Here is a 20,875-nt window from a genome sequence, read left to right on the forward strand (position 1 = left end):
AAAAGGCGGGCCTACTTCTGGAGAGAACGGCGGCCAGCGCAGTGGCTACGTTGAGCGTAAAGTGTCCGCTGTATGCGAGAAAGGTAGACGCGGCTAGACACTAGCCAACAAATTAGCTAAGCTATGTCCAAAGAGGCTACAAACCCAATAAACGTTTCTGTACACGGGCTGCCTGGTGTACTGTCTAACGCTGTCCTCTTCTGCCGTGTTTCAGGGGTGTGCTGCCGTTCGGTCAGCGGAAGCGACTCTGGGAGAAGTACCGACTCAAGTGTAAGAGACACCGGCCGTCGGCGGCCACCGGAGAGGTACAGGTGGGCGCCACAGTCTGCATGCGTAACGCGCCCTTCTACCACGCCGGTGCCGTCGGCTACACGACGATCGGCGGCGCGCCGCGCGTCGGACAGCTACTGCAGGCCGCCTGGAACCTCACCGACGTCTGCCGCTTCAAGATCCTGCTGCCGCCGGCCGACCCGCGCAAGCCGGCGCCGCTGCGCGAGGGTCAGCTGAAGACCAAGGAGGCGGCCGACCGGAACGACATGCCGCCGCCGCCCAGCCCGGCCAGCTCGACCTGCTCGGACGCCAGCGGCTCGGCGGCTTCCACCGGCGGGCCGGCTGTCAAGCGCGCGCGCCGCTCGGCGCCCAAGAACAGCGCCGAGCGTCGAGACGAGGAGGAGTGGAGCCTGGCCGACGTCATCTTCATCGAGGAGAGCAAGAACATCCCGTACGGCAAGGTGCTCAAGATCGACGGTCCGTACGCGGTGGTGTACTTCTGCCAGGGCCGGGAGGCGCCGGCCACCGACGACCCGCTGGTAATGCTGAACGAGTCCCGACTCTGCCGCAAGGACGAGCTGATGGTCATCAAACCCGGCTCGCCGCCGCGCGTCCCAGAGTGCTTCCAGAAGCTGCCCAAGAAGATCGCCCTGCCCAGCTCTGTCCAGGTGCTGACGTACGCCGTGGACGGCAAGGGCCTGCACTGCATCGTCTCTAGCGGCGGCAAGCTGAGCTACAACGTCTACAGCCTGGTTAGCTCCAAGCCAGACTCGGAATGCGTGCTGCCCACCGAGTCGGACATCTTCTGCGGCCGGCAGCCGAGCGCCATTGCGCTCAAGACCACCGGCGAAGCCGAGCAGGTGACGCTGCTGCTGGACGGCAACTCGACCGTCTACCCGCTCAACAAGACGTGCCTGGAGACGTCGATCCGCGACCCGCTCACGTTCGACCTGATGCCGCTGCGCTGCCTGGCCCTGGGCAGCCACCACCTGCCGTTCGTGGCGCCCCACCAGAAGACCAGCGTGGCGCTGGCGGTGCTGGTCGTGGAGTCGCAGATCCTGATGCCCAAGATCCTGCGCTGCGATCTGGACGCGGTCACCCAGCTGCTGCACAGCCTGACCCAAGACACAAGTGAGTGGGCAGCAGCCGTCAGTCGATCTGCATTGGTACAGTGGGTGTTTGATTGCGTGTTAGGTTAGGCTTATTACGTTTTTTTTTTTAGCTGTAAAACGTTGAATAATGGCAAATTGGTTATCGTACAATAATGAACAATGACTGTCAATCTCACACCATTTTGGCCACACACAGTCCAATACCTATGACACACACAGACCGTGTCGGTTTCAGCCTCTACCCGGTAACGGGCTAACGGGTGTGTCTTTCTCCTCACCGCAGAATCAGCAGTGACTCAGACGACGATCCAGCAGCTCATCTCTGAGCGCTGCGACGGCAACCGCAACATCATTCACGCCTGCGTGTCCATGTGCTTCCCGACGACCAACAAGGAGAATGGACAGGGTGAGTGCGAGCGGCTGGGCGGTCGGCGAAGGGTGGGCTCTGCTGGAGGGACGGGCCTTGGTGTTTGGATTTATGGGAGGGGTTAAAGTTATGTAAACGGTAAATTCGTAATCAATATCCAGTGGTTTGTGAGAGGCCTGTGGCAGTTGCATGACCTCCAGTTGGGAAAATACTGCAGTATTTTGTCTCGCAACTTTTCCAGTCTCGTTCGGTATTAGACAAACGACTTCTGTTTCCCCAGACGGCGGTTCGGGCGGCAGCTCGAGCGGCGCCGGAGGCGGTGGCGGCGGCGGCGGCGGCTCGAGCGTAGTCAACTACGAGCCCTCGTTCGAGTCCTACTCTGCCAGCCGCAGTCAGACGATCCGCGACTTCATCCGCCGCTCATCCATTGTCCGCAGCATCAGTGAGTTCCTGACCCGGCGGTTACCGGTGGCCAGTGGCCACCCCCCTACTGATAGACCGTTGACCAACCCGGCGCGAGTGACCCGACTGACCGGCCGGTGGCCATTCTGGCCCCTGACCCAACTGACCGGTCTTCTAGTGCATTCATGTTTGTGTATAATACCAAGGGGCGTACATGTTTATGTATAATACCATTGTGTATAATCAAGCAATTTGATGCCTAATGTGTGGTCATGTTTGTGAGGACGTGGCATATTTGCTTCTGTCCTTGTATTCGGTACCCTTTGACCGGTTCTCTATCGGCGCCGGTGTGCCAGGTGCCCCTTCCTTCACACCTCTCTCGGCCGCGGCAGCTTCTGACCGTGCCCTCTGTCGGCGCCGGTGCCCTCTCTCGGTAACTTCTGACCGTTTTAATCTGCCGGTGCCGGTGTGCCAGGTGCCGTGTCGGGCCAGGGCGGTCTGCTGGTGGCCGGCAGTGCCGGAGCCGACCAGCACGACCAGGCCGCTCTGGAGCGAGAGGAGGTGTACAGCGAGGAGTTTCCACAGCTGGGCCGGGCCGTCACGGCCGCCGACCTGCCCTGGCCGCCGGAGCCCATCGAGCCCAACAGCGGGGACGAGGAGCCTGCCGGCGGCGGACCCGGCGGCGCCGTCACCGCTGCGTCCACATCCAAACAGATCGGTAAGGCGGGGATCACGTCCCGACACATCGGTTAGATGGGACCGTACCACTGCGTCCACATCCAAACAGATCGGTAAGGTCGGGCTAATCTCTAAGTAAATCAGTAAGTTCGGGCTCACATTTCAAACACATCCGCAGGGTGTGACCGTCACCGCCGCGCCCACATCCAATTTCCAAACAGGTCGGTAAGTTCTGATCGGGTTCAGGGGCTCCGTACAAACTGATCGGTCTGTCCTGTTCGGAGCTCACTTCAGTCGGGGTCGGAGCTCATAGCTGAACAGAGAGACCGGTCTGCGCGGGTCGGAAATTCCTCCACACCTCAAGTTACAGCTTAGTAGGTCGGGGAAAGCCTCAGTCGTTTGACCGGTCGTTCAAGCTGTTTATGCAAATAAATGCAGTAATTCACCACAAGCATGGGCACACCATTTGTAGTGTTAGCATATCACCGATACGATATCGATAAAAAGCATCATTTTGAATTGTGATTTTATTAAATACCGAGTGCCCTACTACAGTGTTGCGTCTGTCCCGTTGCAATTAAATACTAAGTGCCCAACTAAATAAATACACCTCGTTGTCTGTAGGATGAACGACAGGTTTCTGAGTTTGACTCCTCGGCTCATAGCGGGTTTCGGAGCGACCAGATCTCCCGTCTGTCAGTATACCGGTGTGGCGGGCTGGACCTTGAGCTCACTCTTCTGTCCCGGGAGCCGGTCGGATTTTCATGGTGACCGTGCGGAGCGGGATTTGGTGGCCGCGGGACGTGTCCCAGCTGAGGCTGTATTTGTTCTGTTTGCGCTGACTGGTCACGTAGCGCCCGTTGAGGTTGGCCGGGCCGCAGTCGCGGAACCACCAGCCGCTGCGCCGGGTGCGCGCGCAGCTGCCGTACAGCCAGTCGTCCTGGTCGCGGTCGCGTGTAGAGAACCGCAGGCCCGAGTGGGCACTCAGACTGTCGCCGGCGTCACCCGAGTAACCTTCAACTGTCAGCCGGTAGCCGTCGGCCTCGTCCGAGACGCTGAACTTGCTGTAGATGGAGTGGTAGCGCGCGCCCTCCCAGTCCTCCAGGTCGACCCGCAGCTCGAACGGCCGGTCGGGCTGCGAGGTGAGGGTACTGATGTGATCCAGTCCCAGCCAGAGCTCTCCCATGGGGTCGCCGAAGCCGCTCTTGTAGTGGCGCCAGCGGCGATAGAAGTTTTCTCGGGGCTTGATGTCGTCTCGCCGCTGGATGACGGTCCAGGCGCCGCCGGTCGAGTTCGTGTCGCAGTAGGTGCTAACCGGCGGGCCGCCCGCGTACAGCATATAGACGCCGCTAAAGGTGCCCTCCGGTAGGTCGCTGCAGTCGCGGGGCGGCCAATGGGGCGCGTTCGTGTCTTCGGCCTTACTCTCCGAGCTGTTCAGCCGCTCGGATATATTGGTTAGCTGGCTAGCGAGCTTCTCCATCTCCAGATTCAGATTATCGTTTTTCTCGTTAGCGTCTTTGATATCATCAGACAGCTTTTTGACTTGCTCCTGCAGTTTTTGCACGTCGTCGCTACTTTCCATCTGAGTTGCAAGTTGAGTCACCTGTTCAGACAGCTGGCAGATCGAATCTCCGTTCTTCTTCATCTCCTTGAACAGCTCAGAGATCTGGTCTGACTGCCGGCTGTCTCGTTCGTCGTTAGCTTTCAGCTGCTCGGAGAGGCTGGCCTCCACTTGTGCAATCTGTTCGGCCATGTTGTCGCAGTCACAGCCGTCTCCGGAACCCTCCAGCTCCTCTGCAATGGCCGGTGCGCCGCTCCATAGCAGCAGCAGAAGGACGACAGGCGCCCCAGTCCAAGGGAGATTCATGGTCGCTGGCAAATGTACCGTACCAACTAGAGCCGTGTCAGGACTGTTCTGCTCAACCAGAGTAGCTGCGCGGCTTATATAGTCGATATCCATTCCTGTTGAACAAGGCACTCTGAAATTAAAGTCTTATTGAAACTGCCGTGTTCTTACCACGTATTTGGTAAACTGCCATTGGTGTGGGTTCATTTGTTCACTCGGTTTCTGGTTCCGTCGCCCGTTGTGCCGTCCACAGCCTTCCAGCCTCTGCTGTGTCTTGGAGGAACAATGGTTTGCTGAACAACTCACCTTGTGACAGTGACCTTCATCGGGTGCCTACTACAGCTGGGTCAAGGACCATATTGCCAGCGTTTGTGTATTTTCACCCTATAGTTTTGGCGGACTCATGACCCAGAGCTGAGCGAATCAAACGCTGGCTCATAAGTATGCTTCAGGGGTCCATTTCTAAGATGCTCTTGCCTTTTATGCCCGTGCTCGCTCCTGGCATATCGTCTAATAGTCCTTGCAAGGCTTCCGAATCGGAGCTGGTGTGGGAGTTGCCCGAAGTAGTGACAACGAGCCGGGAATCGGAGTCGTCGGGAAAGTCGTCCAAGCTGCCGGCTCCGGCTCCGAAATGTATGTGATAATACTGGGCATGATTCGCCACGGTATGATTCATCATGTGGTTAAGGATTGCATTTCCCATCTCGGAAATAGATTTAGCATATACATGAATTTAGCATGTTTATAAATTTAGCATGTTTATAAATTTTAGCTTATTTATAAATTTAGCCTGATACGTTTGTAGTTACTTGCCCTTTTCCGAAACAACAACCAGTATTCAACCTTACATAGCTGTTTGCTCCCGGTCCTATTGGCCTAAATGTAATTTGGCTTTGTCAAGTCAAACAACTTTCCTCCGCGATGAGGCTACTCCTCCAACTTGCTGTCTCGGCTAAAGCAGAACCTCGCCGAGTAGACTCTCCTACTTTGTAATAATGAGCGATTGCGAGAATTTAACTGATTTGATAAACCCTCGCCCGTATGCGCTATTTTCTTACAATCACTGGTTCAGTGATGGGGCTGTTGTGTTCCCGTCGTTTCCAGTACAAGTGTCGCAAGGATTGCAACGAAAACCAGCGAAAAGTAGCGAAGGCGTCGCAGATAACCTTGCAAAGTTTCTCTCGTCGAACTCACGCAGATGTGCAATATTTAGCATGCATTTTGTCATTAGTTCGATATTTGACTTAGCTATCAGATGAAGTATCAAATATCAAGCGAACTGCCTTTTAAGTGAAGGGAAGTGCATCCACGGTAGAGAACTACATAAAACTTGCATTGATGAATAAGTAAGGATGATGGCGTGTATTTTGTGTGTACTCGCCCAAAATACACAGTACACACCATTTATGGCGTTGCGTCAACTCTGAAAATGCCAAGGTCATGTCTGCAGTGCGCCGACCGCTACGGCTTGTCGAACGGAAAATTCACTGAAACTTGTGAGAATCAGTAGTGAGCTTAGTGAATGAGTCGTCTGAAAGGTGAAGCGTCTGTGCTAATTTAGGGTAGTGAGTCTTTCGCACTACCTTCTTCGTAAATCCTGCACTAACAGCTAGACAGAAAAATGCGTCAAGACGCTGAAGATCATCCTAGGTCCCGGAGATGACCATGACCTTAAAATCGCATCCATCGCATGGTCTATTTTCCAATAGATAGATTTGATACAGTTGATTGGATATTTTCTTTATCCAAACTACCAACACCAAAAGAAACCACTTTCAGCTTTGGTCTGTTTTTAAAATGGATGCACATTATTTATCACCACAGTGGCCCAATCCTTAGATATTTATTAGATGATTTGCTCATAGATATCAGGATGCTCAAAATTGCCATTTGATGACCTCTGGCAATCTGGATTTTGACAACCAAAGACTGCTCGTGTGCAGCTATTCAAATGCTTTTATGACATTTTGAATGTCTCTTGCCCCTTGTCATTACATAGCCAAGGGGCTAAGTTGCCGGGCGCGTATATACCTTCTACCCGGACGCTTCGATCTTTCACGATTGGACAGTCGCCATGGAAAGGAAAAAAAAGCTATCGTGGTTTTAGTGTAAAGACGTGTAGCTAGTTATTATAGTCGTAAGTTCACATGTCGAATGGTGCTGATGTGCTCGGGCGTTTCCGCTATTGACTACGCACGCCGGAGGCGGTTTTTCGCTGTCGATTTTTTTTTCATTTAACGCGGAGTCTCCGAATTATTTTTTGGTCGACATCACACACCATTTACTTTTCATGTATTCTTCGACTCGTTTCCTTTTGAGAAAATGGCATGCTGCTTGTATGTATATATCGTGTAGTGGAGTAGTCAAGAAGTTCGCGATTGCCCCATGTAGCCCACGTATTCACTATCGTGGAAAACTCCCCCCTGACCACTGCCCAGGAATTGCTAATTGTTTTTGCAGGTTTTTGTGGTTTTGGTGCTATATGTAACATGCGGCAGTATTATTACATGACTCATGTGTCAACTGGTTACGTGATAATTCTGACTGTTGACCGTGATTTTCACCTTTAATTTTCGTCACTGATAGATCCACTGTAGATGTTTATCATTTATTAGCGGAGCTACAGTTGCGACTACTTGCCCAAGCGTACACACGCCCAACATATAGCTACTTTGGAATTAATCCATGAAAGGCGCTCATAAATATTTTCCCAAGCTAAAATCTGGAGCTAGCCTGTCAGAACAGAATAAGGCAAAAGATACAGAACATGGTATATTCAAGAGCCAGGCAAATCGAACTGCAGTAAAATATCTGCAAGTCCGTCTACACACACTGAGTGAAAGAGATTAGTATCAACGATAAATACAAGGCAGCTACAGTGAAGTCAGCGCGACATCCGCTCAATGCCTGTCCACCTCTGTATCGAGGTGAGGCGGCTGGTTCCGGCAATCAAGTTCGACATCCGTGTATCAGTTGGAGCGTCGCTGGGTGTTATGCTATTTTCCGTGCTCACGGGTCCAGCGGTAGATCCGACATCTTGCCTACTATCCCCAGGTCCAATCCTGCGTGCGGCCGGAAGTTTTTTTGGAGCCCCGTCCTCGGCTGGCTCCAAACGACGCCGAGCGAACCTGCCGAGTTCCTGTGTCGTCGCTGTCCTCCATCTGCACGTTTTGTCCCACCTGGGAGATCAGAGTTTCGAGCCGCCGTTCCAGTCTCTCGACCCGCCCCGCCTCAGCCTCGAGCTTGTTGACGCGCATTGCAATCCGGTCATCTGAGTGTCGGTTGTTCTTCGTTGCCCTGAAGAGTTGAGATATTTGGCGTGACTGTTTTGTGTTTTCCCTTTCGCTGGTCTTCACTTGCTCGGTGAGGCTGACCTCCACCTGTGCCATCTGTTCGGCCATGTTGTCGCAGTCACAGCCGTCCCCGGAGCCGTCCAGCTCCTCTGCAATGGCGGGTTCGCCGCTCCATAGCAGCAGCACAAGGACGACAGACGCCCCAGTCCAGGGGAGAGTCATGGTCGCTGGCAAAGGTTCCGTACCAACTAGAGCCGTGGTAGGACTGTCCTGGTTTTCAAGAGTCACTGCTCGGCTTATAAAGCTGGCGTCCGGGCTTAGGGGGTGCGTTACGTCAGACGAAACTGAGCGAAACCCTACTGTTCGGCGTTATATTGGTAAACTAACAGCTGCCGAGACCCATTCAGTTTGCAGTTCATTGGGTCAGTGACACAGTACGTACTGCTAGAGCGCCAAACAGTTTCCACTCTGCTCAAAGGCGGCGATAGGCGAGCGCAGCTCTAACAGCCGTGGCACCTCTACACTTTAAATTGCTTACTGTGCAGTTCCAGCTTCCGACATTATCGTGATCAGATCTGTTTATAGGTATGCTATGTATCTAGACACTTATCTCATGGTTTTAAGTCTGACTTATTCTTCCTACAGCCCATTGAGGCTCAATGTAATGTGCAACTTCTTACTTTTATTGGGTATGTAATTTGATAATAACAAGGTACAAGTTCATCGCTTCTGCTTGGTGATTATTGTTTTATTTTCTTTTGCGAACTGCTTACGACGCTTTTCAATTCTAGACGATTTTTTCTTAAAAAAAGCAGAATTAATGCTGGCTTTCACATTAGTGAGGCTTCGCTGAAGTTAAACCAGAAACAGTCACAGCGCTCCGTGATAAAGTCGTCATTGCGTTAGCATAATTGCTTGTACTAATAAATGGACCGGGCACAGCTCAGTTTCTTACTCTCCCTCCCTTTCACTGCCGCAGGTCCCAGTATGCCGACGATCCTCACCGACCCAGGCGAGCGGAAGGCGAACGCGCACAAGGCGCTCTGGCGCATCTGCGAGTGCCCGGCGCTGGCGCCCTACCTGCGCGAGCTGCTCTGTGGCCGGGATGTGCAGGGCTACACGCCGTTCATGCAGGCGGTGTGCGGCCGCGCCTACCGCGCCGCCATCCAGCTGCTCGACACCGCACAGAGGATCGCCAAGGTAGGTGGGGGACGCACGACAGACGCGACAGAGAGAGAGCGGATTTCTTTAGGATGTGTGATTTCATGTGGGGATGTCGGTATCTGATAGCCTGTATGCAATCCTGATTTGTTCCAGTTGGGGTATGGTAAGGAGAACCTTTGAAAAGCTGAGGCCGGCAATGTTTAATCTCACATACAAAACATTTGTTCGCCCTCACATTGAATTCTGTCCCCAAGTGTGGTCTCCATATCAGAAATATAATATCAAGAAGATTGAAACAGTTCAAAGAGCAGCTACCAGAAGAGTTGTGGAAATGCAAGGGTTAGATTATCCAGAGCGGCTGAGACAGCTTAAGCTTACCACCCTAGAAGAGAGAAGAGAACGGGGAGACTTACTTGAGACCCACAAAATCCTCCATCAGCTCCACGAGTGTGACCTCACCCAATTATTTAACGTTAGAAACCGAACAGAGCGATATTACCTCAAACTGTACAAGCCCCACCACCGGACGTTGAAGAGAGGAATATTTTTCTCACAAAGAGTTATAAATAAATGGAATTTGTTAAGCTCTCACATCAAGATGGCAAAAACATCTAACCAATTTAAGTCAAGATACGACAAACATCGGGCAGGCAGACAAGACTGACCCAAGAGAAATCAAACTGATGTAGAAAACGTGTGATTCAAAAAAGAAATGGGCTACAACATAGACCTCGACGTCTTCTTCCAGAGCCCAAACAACCTTGATTCTTGATTCTTGATTCTTGTTCCGCATGAGTCATTGCTGCGTTCGTTTTACAAGCTTTTCATATGATCGCCAATGTCGGCAATATCTCAGTCGAGGCGTTTCTCTAACATGTTTTCTCTCAATACATACGTATATTTATTAACGGTGAGGGCTGTTATATAGAATGAATCCCAATCCATTTCACTACACGTCTAGGACACCGAATGGCTAGCCATTTCTGTGTACTGGTTGTGTCTCACTCTACCAATCTCTCCCCCCCCCCCCTTCAGGAGCTGCATCCCGGCGACGCCGAGGGCTGTCAGCAGACGCTGCAGTCGATGATCTACCCGGCGGGCAGCTCGGCCGACGACAACCCCATGTACGTGCTCTGCTGTAACGACACGTGCAGCTTCACCTGGACAGGAGCCGAGCACGTCAACCAGGTTAGTAACGAGATGATGGTGGGGAGAGGGGTTGGAGAGGATGGGAGAGAGGGTGTTGGGAGGTGTGGGGAAAAGTAGTTTGAGCGAGGAGAGATGGACGTTGGTGTGGAGATGAGAGACATGGGCTGGAATGGGGAGAGATGTTGCGTCTAGGGGTCCAGAGCGGGCTGGTGTGAGGGGGTGGTGAAAGGACGGAGGTTTGTAGTCGGACTAGGTTAGAGGGAACGTTGCCTTGGCCTTTGTGGGGCGGTCGCACTGCAATGTCTGTGTTGACTGGTGTAAGGCGCCGCAGGGTATCGGCGGACTGACCTACTCCACTAGCACAATGCTTGAATACGCCCGTTGTGTTGACTGTTCATCGATTGTCGCTCTGTTTCTGTGGATCGTGCTTACACTATTGTGTGAGAAGCTGGCAGCGGCTGCTACGCTGTTACGTTGTTTCGCTCGGCCTCGGGTCTTTATTTAAGTAGACATAGTGAAATGTCATGTAACGGAAGTTAGCAGGGATTCAGCAGGGGTTCAGCAGGGATTCAGCAGGGATCGACGGCCCCTACGATTTCGCTGAATTTTGGTGGAGAGGTGCAGAATGGTGTCCTCTATCGAAAATCCTAGTGCCAAAATGCGGGGAATCCATCAGGGGGGCCACAAATCCCAAAAAACAGTATGCCCTCAGGGCACAATCGACGAACTTTGGAAACCCTACTTCTAGCCGTCAAAACAGCTAAAAATGCACGTCATTCGAAAGAGGACAAAATTTTACGTGCAACGGTACCAAATTTAGGGGGCTAGCGCCCCCCTGAACCGAACAAAACAGCTTCAAATATATGGGCCCGGGAGTATGCCCTCGGGGCATAAATAAACGTTTTCAACAATTTCAGGCCTATAACATCGACAAAATCCAGCAATATGCACATCATTGGAAAGAGCGTAATTTCCCAAACAAAAAACCCAAGTAACATTTTTCGATGGGGCCCACCTGGGGCCCACGGGACCCAATTGAAATTTGGGGCCCAATGGGGCGGCCCCTACGATTTTCTTCAAAATTTGCACAGACACTCTCCTGGGCCCCCTCTTCAATCTGGCTGAAGAAACCTACCGGGGAATCCAAAGGAAGGGGCCCAAAGAGGGCCCCAAAGAGGCCCTTTCTAAGTATTGCCCCTAATTTCGCGACCGACCCCGGCAATATGCACATCATTGGAAAGAGCGTAATTTCCCAAACAAAAAACCCAAGTAACATTTTTCGATGGGGCCCACCTGGGGCCCACGGGACCCAATTGAAATTTGGGGCCCAATGGGGCGGCCCCTACGATTTTCTTCAAAATTTGTACAGACACTCTCCTGGGCCCCCTCTTCAATCTGGCTGAAGAAACCTACCGGGGAATCCAAAGGAAGGGGCCCAAAGAGGGCCCCAAAGAGGCCCTTTCTAAGTATTGCCCCTAATTTCGCGACCGACCCCGGCAATATGCACATCATTGGAAAGAGCGTAATTTCCCAAACAAAAAACCCAAGTAACATTTTTTTTATGGGGCCCACCTGGGGCCCACGGGACCCAATTGAAATTTGGGGCCCAATGGGGCGGCCCCTACGATTTTCTTCAAAATTTGCACAGACACTCTCCTGGGCCCCCTCTTCAATCTGGCTGAAGAAACCTACCGGGGAATCCAAAGGAAGGGCCCCAAAGAGGGCCCCAAAGAGGCCCTTTCTAAGTATTGCCCCTAATTTCGCGACCGACCCCGGCAATATGCACATCATTGGAAAGAACGTAATTTCCCAAACAAAAAACCCAAGTAACATTTTTCGATGGGGCCCACCTGGGGCCCACGGGACCCAATTGAAATTTGGGGCCCAATGGGGCGGCCCCTACGATTTTCTTCAAAATTTGCACAGACACTCTCCTGGGCCCCCTCTTCAATCTGGCTGAAGAAACCTACCGGGGAATCCAAAGGAAGGGGCCCAAAGAGGGCCCCAAAGAGGCCCTTTCTAAGTATTGCCCCTAATTTCGCGACCAACCCCGGCAATATGCACATCATTGGAAAGAGCGTAATTTCCCAAACAAAAAACCCAAGTAACATTTTTTGATGGGGCCCACCTGGGGCCCACGGGACCCAATTGAAATTTGGGGCCCAATGGGGCGGCCCCTACGATTTTCTTCAAAATATGCACAGACACTCTCCTGGGCCCCCTCTTCAATCTGGCTGAAGAAACCTACCGGGGAATCCAAAGGAAGGGGCCCAAAGAGGGCCCCAAAGAGGCCCTTTCTAAGTATTGCCCCTAATTTCGCGACCGACCCCGGCAATATGCACATCATTGGAAAGAGCGTAATTTCCCAAACAAAAAACCCAAGTAACATTTTTCGATGGGGCCCACCTGGGGCCCACGGGACCCAATTGAAATTTGGGGCCCAATGGGGCGGCCCCTACGATTTTCTTCAAAATTTGCACAGACACTCTCCTGGGCCCCCTCTTCAATCTGGCTGAAGAAACCTACCGGGGAATCCAAAGGAAGGGGCCCAAAGAGGGCCCCAAAGAGGCCCTTTCCCTCTTTGGGGGAGGAAGAGGGGCCCAGGAGAGTGTCTGTGCAAATTTTGAAGAAAATCGTAGGGGCCGCCCCATTGGGCCCCAAATTTCAATTGGGTCCCGTGGGCCCCAGGTGGGCCCCATCGAAAAATGTTACTTGGGTTTTTTGTTTGGGAAATTACGCTCTTTCCAATGATGTGCATATTGCCGGGGTTGGTCGCGAAATTAGGGGCAATCCTTAGAAAGGGCCTCTTTGGGGCCCTCTTTGGGCCCCTTCCTTTGGATTCCCCGGTAGGTTTCTTCAGCCAGATTGAAGAGGGGGCCCAGGAGAGTGTCTGTGCAAATTTTGAAGAAAATCGTAGGGGCCGCCCCATTGGGCCCCAAATTTCAATTGGGTCCCGTGGGCCCCAGGTGGGCCCCATCGAAAAATGATACTTGGGTTTTTTGTTTGGGAAATTACGCTCTTTCCAATGATGTGTATATTGCCGGGGTCGGTCGCGAAATTAGGGTCAATACTTAGAAAGGGCCTCTTTGGGGCCCTCTTTGGGCCCCTTCCTTTGGATTCCCCGGTAGGTTTCTTCAGCCAGATTGAAGAGGGGGCCCAGGAGAGTGTCTGTGCAAATTTTGAAGAAAATCGTAGGGGCCGCCCCATTGGGCCCCAAATTTCAATTGGGTCCCGTGGGCCCCAGGTGGGCCCCATCGAAAAATGTTACTTGGGTTTTTTGTTTGGGAAATTACGCTCTTTCCAATGATGTGCATATTGCCGGGGTTGGTCGCGAAATTAGGGTCAATACTTAGAAAGGGCCTCTTTGGGGCCCTCTTTGGGCCCCTTCCTTTGGATTCCCCGGTAGGTTTCTTCAGCCAGATTGAAGAGGGGGCCCAGGAGAGTGTCTGTGCAAATTTTGAAGAAAATCGTAGGGGCCGCCCCATTGGGCCCCAAATTTCAATTGGGTCCCGTGGGCCCCAGGTGGGCCCCATCGAAAAATGTTACTTGGGTTTTTTGTTTGGGAAATTACGTTCTTTCCAATGATGTGCATATTGCCGGGGTCGATCGCGAAATTAGGGTCAATACTTAGAAAGGGCCTCTTTGGGGCCCTCTTTGGGCCCCTTCCTTTGGATTCCCCGGTAGGTTTCTTCAGCCAGATTGAAGAGGGGGCCCAGGAGAGTGTCTGTGCAAATTTTGAAGAAAATCGTAGGGGCCGCCCCATTGGGCCCCAAATTTCAATTGGGTCCCGTGGGCCCCAGGTGGGCCCCATCGAAAAATGTTACTTGGGTTTTTTGTTTGGGAAATTACGCTCTTTCCAATGATGTGCATATTGCCGGGGTCGGTCGCGAAATTAGGGGCAATACTTAGAAAGGGCCTCTTTGGGGCCCTCTTTGGGCCCCTTCCTTTGGATTCCCCGGTAGGTTTCTTCAGCCAGATTGAAGAGGGGGCCCAGGAGAGTGTCTGTGCAAATTTTGAAGAAAATCGTAGGGGCCGCCCCATTGGGCCCCAAATTTCAATTGGGTCCCGTGAGCCCCAGGAGGGCCCCATCGAAAAATGTTACTTGGGTTTTTTGTTTGGGAAATTACGCTCTTTCCAATGATGTGCATATTGCCGGGGTTGGTCGCGAAATTAGGGGCGATACTTAGAAAGGGCCTCTTTGGGGCCCTCTTTGGGCCCCTTCCTTTGGATTCCCCGGTAGGTTTCTTCAGCCAGATTGAAGAGGGGGCCCAGGAGAGTGTCTGTGCAAATTTTGAAGAAAATCGTAGGGGCCGCCCCATTGGGCCCCAAATTTCAATTGGGTCCCGTGGGCCCCAGGTGGGCCCCATCGAAAAATGTTACTTGGGTTTTTTGTTTGGGAAATTACGCTCTTTCCAATGATGTGCATATTGCCGGGGTCTATCGCGAAATTAGGGTCAATACTTAGAAAGGGCCTCTTTGGGGCCCTCTTTGGGCCCCTTCCTTTGGATTCCCCGGTAGGTTTCTTCAGCCAGATTGAAGAGGGGGCCCAGGAGAGTGTCTGTGCAAATTTTGAAGAAAATCGTAGGGGCCGCCCCATTGGGCCCCAAATTTCAATTGGGTCCCGTGGGCCCCAGGTGGGCCCCATCGAAAAATGTTACTTGGGTTTTTTGTTTGGGAAATTACGTTCTTTCCAATGATGTGCATATTGCCGGGGTCGATCGCGAAATTAGGGTCAATACTTAGAAAGGGCCTCTTTGGGGCCCTCTTTGGGCCCCTTCCTTTGGATTCCCCGGTAGGTTTCTTCAGCCAGATTGAAGAGGGGGCCCAGGAGAGTGTCTGTGCATATTTTGAAGAAAATCGTAGGGGCCGCCCCATTGGGCCCCAAATTTCAATTGGGTCCCGTGGGCCCCAGGTGGGCCCCATCAAAAAATGTTACTTGGGTTTTTTGTTTGGGAAATTACGCTCTTTCCAATGATGTGCATATTGCCGGGGTTGGTCGCGAAATTAGGGGCAATACTTAGAAAGGGCCTCTTTGGGGCCCTCTTTGGGCCCCTTCCTTTGGATTCCCCGGTAGGTTTCTTCAGCCAGATTGAAGAGGGGGCCCAGGAGAGTGTCTGTGCAAATTTTGAAGAAAATCGTAGGGGCCGCCCCATTGGGCCCCAAATTTCAATTGGGTCCCGTGGGCCCCAGGTGGGCCCCATCGAAAAATGTTACTTGGGTTTTTTGTTTGGGAAATTACGTTCTTTCCAATGATGTGCATATTGCCGGGGTCGGTCGCGAAATTAGGGGCAATACTTAGAAAGGGCCTCTTTGGGGCCCTCTTTGGGCCCCTTCCTTTGGATTCCCCGGTAGGTTTCTTCAGCCAGATTGAAGAGGGGGCCCAGGAGAGTGTCTGTGCAAATTTTGAAGAAAATCGTAGGGGCCGCCCCATTGGGCCCCAAATTTCAATTGGGTCCCGTGGGCCCCAGGTGGGCCCCATCAAAAAATGTTACTTGGGTTTTTTGTTTGGGAAATTACGCTCTTTCCAATGATGTGCATATTGCCGGGGTCGGTCGCGAAATTAGGGGCAATACTTAGAAAGGGCCTCTTTGGGGCCCTCTTTGGGCCCCTTCCTTTGGATTCCCCGGTAGGTTTCTTCAGCCAGATTGAAGAGGGGGCCCAGGAGAGTGTCTGTACAAATTTTGAAGAAAATCGTAGGGGCCGCCCCATTGGGCCCCAAATTTCAATTGGGTCCCGTGGGCCCCAGGTGGGCCCCATCGAAAAATGTTACTTGGGTTTTTTGTTTGGGAAATTACGCTCTTTCCAATGATGTGCATATTGCCGGGGTCGGTCGCGAAATTAGGGGCAATACTTAGAAAGGGCCTCTTTGGGGCCCTCTTTGGGCCCCTTCCTTTGGATTCCCCGGTAGGTTTCTTCAGCCAGATTGAAGAGGGGGCCCAGGAGAGTGTCTGTGCAAATTTTGAAGAAAATCGTAGGGGCCGCCCCATTGGGCCCCAAATTTCAATTGGGTCCCGTGGGCCCCAGGAGGGCCCCATCGAAAAATGTTACTTGGGTTTTTTGTTTGGGAAATTACGCTCTTTCCAATGATGTGCATATTGCCGGGGTTGGTCGCGAAATTAGGGGCGATACTTAGAAAGGGCCTCTTTGGGGCCCTCTTTGGGCCCCTTCCTTTGGATTCCCCGGTAGGTTTCTTCAGCCAGATTGAAGAGGGGGCCCAGGAGAGTGTCTGTGCAAATTTTGAAGAAAATCGTAGGGGCCGCCCCATTGGGCCCCAAATTTCAATTGGGTCCCATGGGCCCCAGGTGGGCCCCATCGAAAAATGTTACTTGGGTTTTTTGTTTGGGAAATTACGCTCTTTCCAATGATGTGCATATTGCCGGGGTTGGTCGCGAAATTAGGGGCAATACTTAGAAAGGGCCTCTTTGGGGCCCTCTTTGGGCCCCTTCCTTTAGATTCCCCGGTAGGTTTCTTCAGCCAGATTGAAGAGGGGGCCCAGGAGAGTGTCTGTGCAAATTTTGAAGAAAATCGTAGGGGCCGCCCCATTGGGCCCCAAATTTCAATTGGGTCCCGTGGGCCCCAGGTGGGCCCCATCGAAAAATGTTACTTGGGTTTTTTGTTTGGGAAATTACGTTCTTTCCAATGATGTGCATATTGCCGGGGTCGGTCGCGAAATTAGGGGCAATACTTAGAAAGGGCCTCTTTGGGGCCCTCTTTGGGCCCCTTCCTTTGGATTCCCCGGTAGGTTTCTTCAGCCAGATTGAAGAGGGGGCCCAGGAGAGTGTCTGTGCAAATTTTGAAGAAAATCGTAGGGGCCGCCCCATTGGGCCCCAAATTTCAATTGGGTCCCGTGGGCCCCAGGTGGGCCCCATCAAAAAATGTTACTTGGGTTTTTTGTTTGGGAAATTACGCTCTTTCCAATGATGTGCATATTGCCGGGGTCGGTCGCGAAATTAGGGGCAATACTTAGAAAGGGCCTCTTTGGGGCCCTCTTTGGGCCCCTTCCTTTGGATTCCCCGGTAGGTTTCTTCAGCCAGATTGAAGAGGGGGCCCAGGAGAGTGTCTGTACAAATTTTGAAGAAAATCGTAGGGGCCGCCCCATTGGGCCCCAAATTTCAATTGGGTCCCGTGGGCCCCAGGTGGGCCCCATCGAAAAATGTTACTTGGGTTTTTTGTTTGGGAAATTACGCTCTTTCCAATGATGTGCATATTGCCGGGGTCGGTCGCGAAATTAGGGGCAATACTTAGAAAGGGCCTCTTTGGGGCCCTCTTTGGGCCCCTTCCTTTGGATTCCCCGGTAGATTTCTTCAGCCAGATTGAAGAGGGGGCCCAGGAGAGTGTCTGTGCAAATTTTGAAGAAAATCGTAGGGGCCGCCCCATTGGGCCCCAAATTTCAATTGGGTCCCGTGGGCCCCAGGAGGGCCCCATCGAAAAATGTTACTTGGGTTTTTTTGTTTGGGAAATTACGCTCTTTCCAATGATGTGCATATTGCCGGGGTTGGTCGCGAAATTAGGGGCGATACTTAGAAAGGGCCTCTTTGGGGCCCTCTTTGGGCCCCTTCCTTTGGATTCCCCGGTAGGTTTCTTCAGCCAGATTGAAGAGGGGGCCCAGGAGAGTGTCTGTGCAAATTTTGAAGAAAATCGTAGGGGCCGCCCCATTGGGCCCCAAATTTCAATTGGGTCCCGTGGGCCCCAGGTGGGCCCCATCGAAAAATGTTACTTGGGTTTTTTGTTTGGGAAATTACGCTCTTTCCAATGATGTGCATATTGCCGGGATCGGTCGCGAAATTAGGGGCAATACTTAGAAAGGGCCTCTTTGGGGCCCTCTTTGGGCCCCTTCCTTTGGATTCCCCGGTAGGTTTCTTCAGCCAGATTGAAGAGGGGGCCCAGGAGAGTGTCTGTGCAAATTTTGAAGAAAATCGTAGGGGCCGCCCCATTGGGCCCCAAATTTCAATTGGGTCCCGTGGGCCCCAGGTGGGCCCCATCGAAAAATGTTACTTGGGTTTTTTGTTTGGGAAATTACGCTCTTTCCAATGATGTGCATATTGCCGGGGTTGGTCGCGAAAATAGGGGCAATACTTAGAAAGGGCCTCTTTGGGGCCCTCTTTGGGCCCCTTCCTTTGGATTCCCCGGTAGGTTTCTTCAGCCAGATTGAAGAGGGGGCCCAGGAGAGTGTCTGTGCAAATTTTGAAGAAAATCGTAGGGGCCGCCCCATTGGGCCCCAAATTTCAATTGGATCCCGTGGGCCCCAGGTGGGCCCCATCGAAAAATGTTACTTGGGTTTTTTGTTTGGGAAATTACGCTCTTTCCAATGATGTGCATATTGCCGGGGTCGGTCGCGAAATTAGGGGCAATACTTAGAAAGGGCCTCTTTGGGGCCCTCTTTGGGCCCCTTTCTTTGGATTCCCCGGTAGGTTTCTTCAGCCAGATTGAAGAGGGGGCCCAGAAGAGTGTCTGTGCAAATTTTGAAGAAAATCGTAGGGGCCGCCCCATTGGGCCCCAAATTTCAATTGGGTCCCGTGGGCCCCAGGTGGGCCCCATCGAAAAATGTTACTTGGGTTTTTTGTTTGGGAAATTACGCTCTTTCCAATGATGTGCATATTGCCGGGGTTGGTCGCGAAATTAGGGGCAATACTTAGAAAGGGCCTCTTTGGGGCCCTCTTTGGGCCCCTTCCTTTGGATTCCCCGGTAGGTTTCTTCAGCCAGATTGAAGAGGGGGCCCAGGAGAGTGTCTGTGCAAATTTTGAAGAAAATCGTAGGGGCCACCCCATTGGGCCCCAAATTTCAATTGGGTCCCGTGGGCCCCAGGTGGGCCCCATCGAAAAATGTTACTTGGGTTTTTTGTTTGGGAAATAACGCTCTTTCCAATAATGTGCATATTGCCGGGGTTGGTCGCGAAATTAGGGGCAATACTTAGAAAGGGCCTCTTTGGGGCCCTCTTTGGGCCCCTTCCTTTGGATTCCCCGGTAGGTTTCTTCAGCCAGATTGAAGAGGGGGCCCAGGAGAGTGTCTGTGCAAATTTTGAAGAAAATCGTAGGGGCCGCCCCATTGGGCCCCAAATTTCAATTGGGTCCCGTGGGCCCCAGGTGGGCCCCATCGAAAAATGTTACTTGGGTTTTTTGTTTGGGAAATTACGCTCTTTCCAATGATGTGCATATTGCCGGGGTCGGTCGCGAAATTAGGGGCAATACTTAGAAAGGGCCTCTTTGGGGCCCTCTTTGGGCCCCTTCCTTTGGATTCCCCGGTAGGTTTCTTCAGCCAGATTGAAGAGGGGGGCCAGGAGAGTGTCTGTGCAAATTTTGAAGAAAATCGTAGGGGCCGCCCCATTGGGCCCCAAATTTCAATTGGGTCCCGTGGGCCCCAGGTGGGCCCCATCAAAAAATGTTACTTGGGTTTTTTGTTTGGGAAATTACGCTCTTTCCAATGATGTGCATATTGCCGGGGTTGGTCGCGAAATTAGGGGCAATACTTAGAAAGGGCCTCTTTGGGGCCCTCTTTGGGCCCCTTCCTTTGGATTCCCCGGTAGGTTTCTTCAGCCAGATTGAAGAGGGGGCCCAGGAGAGTGTCTGTGCAAATTTTGAAGAAAATCGTAGGGGCCGCCCCATTGGGCCCCAAATTTCAATTGGGTCCCGTGGGCCCCAGGTGGGCCCCATCGAAAAATGTTACTTGGGTTTTTTGTTTGGGAAATTACGCTCTTTCCAATGATGTGCATATTGCTGGATTTTGTCGATGTTATAGGCCTGAAATTGTTGAAAACGTTTATTTATGCCCCGAGGGCATACTCCCGGGCCCATATATTTGAAGCTGTTTTGTTCGGTTCAGGGGGGCGCTAGCCCCCTAAATTTGGTACCGTTGCACGTAAAATTTTGTCCTCTTTCGAATGACGTGCATTTTTAGCTGTTTTGACGGCTAGAAGTAGGGTTTCCAAAGTTCGTCGATTGTGCCCTGAGGGCATACTGTTTTTTGGGATTTGTGGCCCCCCTGATGGATTCCCCGCATTTTGGCACTAGGATTTTCGATAGAGGACACCATTCTGCACCTCTCCACCAAAATTCAGCGAAATCGTAGGGGCCGTCGATCCCTGCTGAATCCCTGCTGAACCCCTGCTGAATCCCTGCTAACTTCCGTTACATTGAAATGTCGTGGCTAGAATCCATGGGTACTGACCTGTCACCCTGGTGACCTGTTTTGCAGGACATTTTCGAGTGCCGGACGTGCGGCCTGGTGGGCTCCCTGTGCTGCTGCACCGAGTGTGCCCGCATCTGCCACAAGGGACACGACTACCGGGTTAGTGCCGGCAACTGACGACGGGTCAGGTGCACGAGTGGTTCGACGGCGGGGAGAATTACCGATAATAATGGGAGGGAGTGACTTTGACCGCTCTCGTAACCATGCTAGTTAGCAGCCTAGCAGTCTGAGCCTTTGTTCATAATTCACATAACATAATGAATAATGATATTGCATTTTCGATCAACGTCGCGTAACTTATCATCTGGAGCTCAAACCGTCATTCTCATCGTATGGTTGAACCACGCGGCGGCAAAGTCAGACGTGACTGACATGTCTCCTTCGCTCAGATATCGGTGACCGTTGCTGC

General features: G+C 52.3%; 1 protein-coding gene across 2 annotated transcripts in view; it reads left to right on the forward strand.

Annotated features, from left to right (window-relative positions):
- LOC122382153 (E3 ubiquitin-protein ligase UBR5-like) overlaps nt 1-20,875 on the forward strand; it is a 37,660-nt gene that overhangs the window by 8,229 nt on the left and 8,556 nt on the right. Inside the window, exons 10-16 of one of the 2 annotated variants that reach the window (XM_043367112.1) lie at nt 215-1,401; nt 1,666-1,788; nt 2,030-2,191; nt 2,618-2,869; nt 8,948-9,168; nt 10,168-10,320; nt 20,473-20,565. In XM_043367112.1, the coding sequence (XP_043223047.1) occupies nt 215-1,401; nt 1,666-1,788; nt 2,030-2,191; nt 2,618-2,869; nt 8,948-9,168; nt 10,168-10,320; nt 20,473-20,565 (2,191 nt within the window). The remainder of the gene's footprint in view (nt 1-214; nt 1,402-1,665; nt 1,789-2,029; nt 2,192-2,617; nt 2,870-8,947; nt 9,169-10,167; nt 10,321-20,472; nt 20,566-20,875) is intronic. The other variant, XM_043367113.1, reaches the window with a different exon arrangement.

The sequence above is a fragment of the Amphibalanus amphitrite genome, unplaced genomic scaffold (assembly GCF_019059575.1).
Source record: "Amphibalanus amphitrite isolate SeventyFive unplaced genomic scaffold, NRLGWU_Aamphi_draft 000134F_arrow, whole genome shotgun sequence".
Taxonomy (NCBI): domain Eukaryota; kingdom Metazoa; phylum Arthropoda; class Thecostraca; order Balanomorpha; family Balanidae; genus Amphibalanus; species Amphibalanus amphitrite.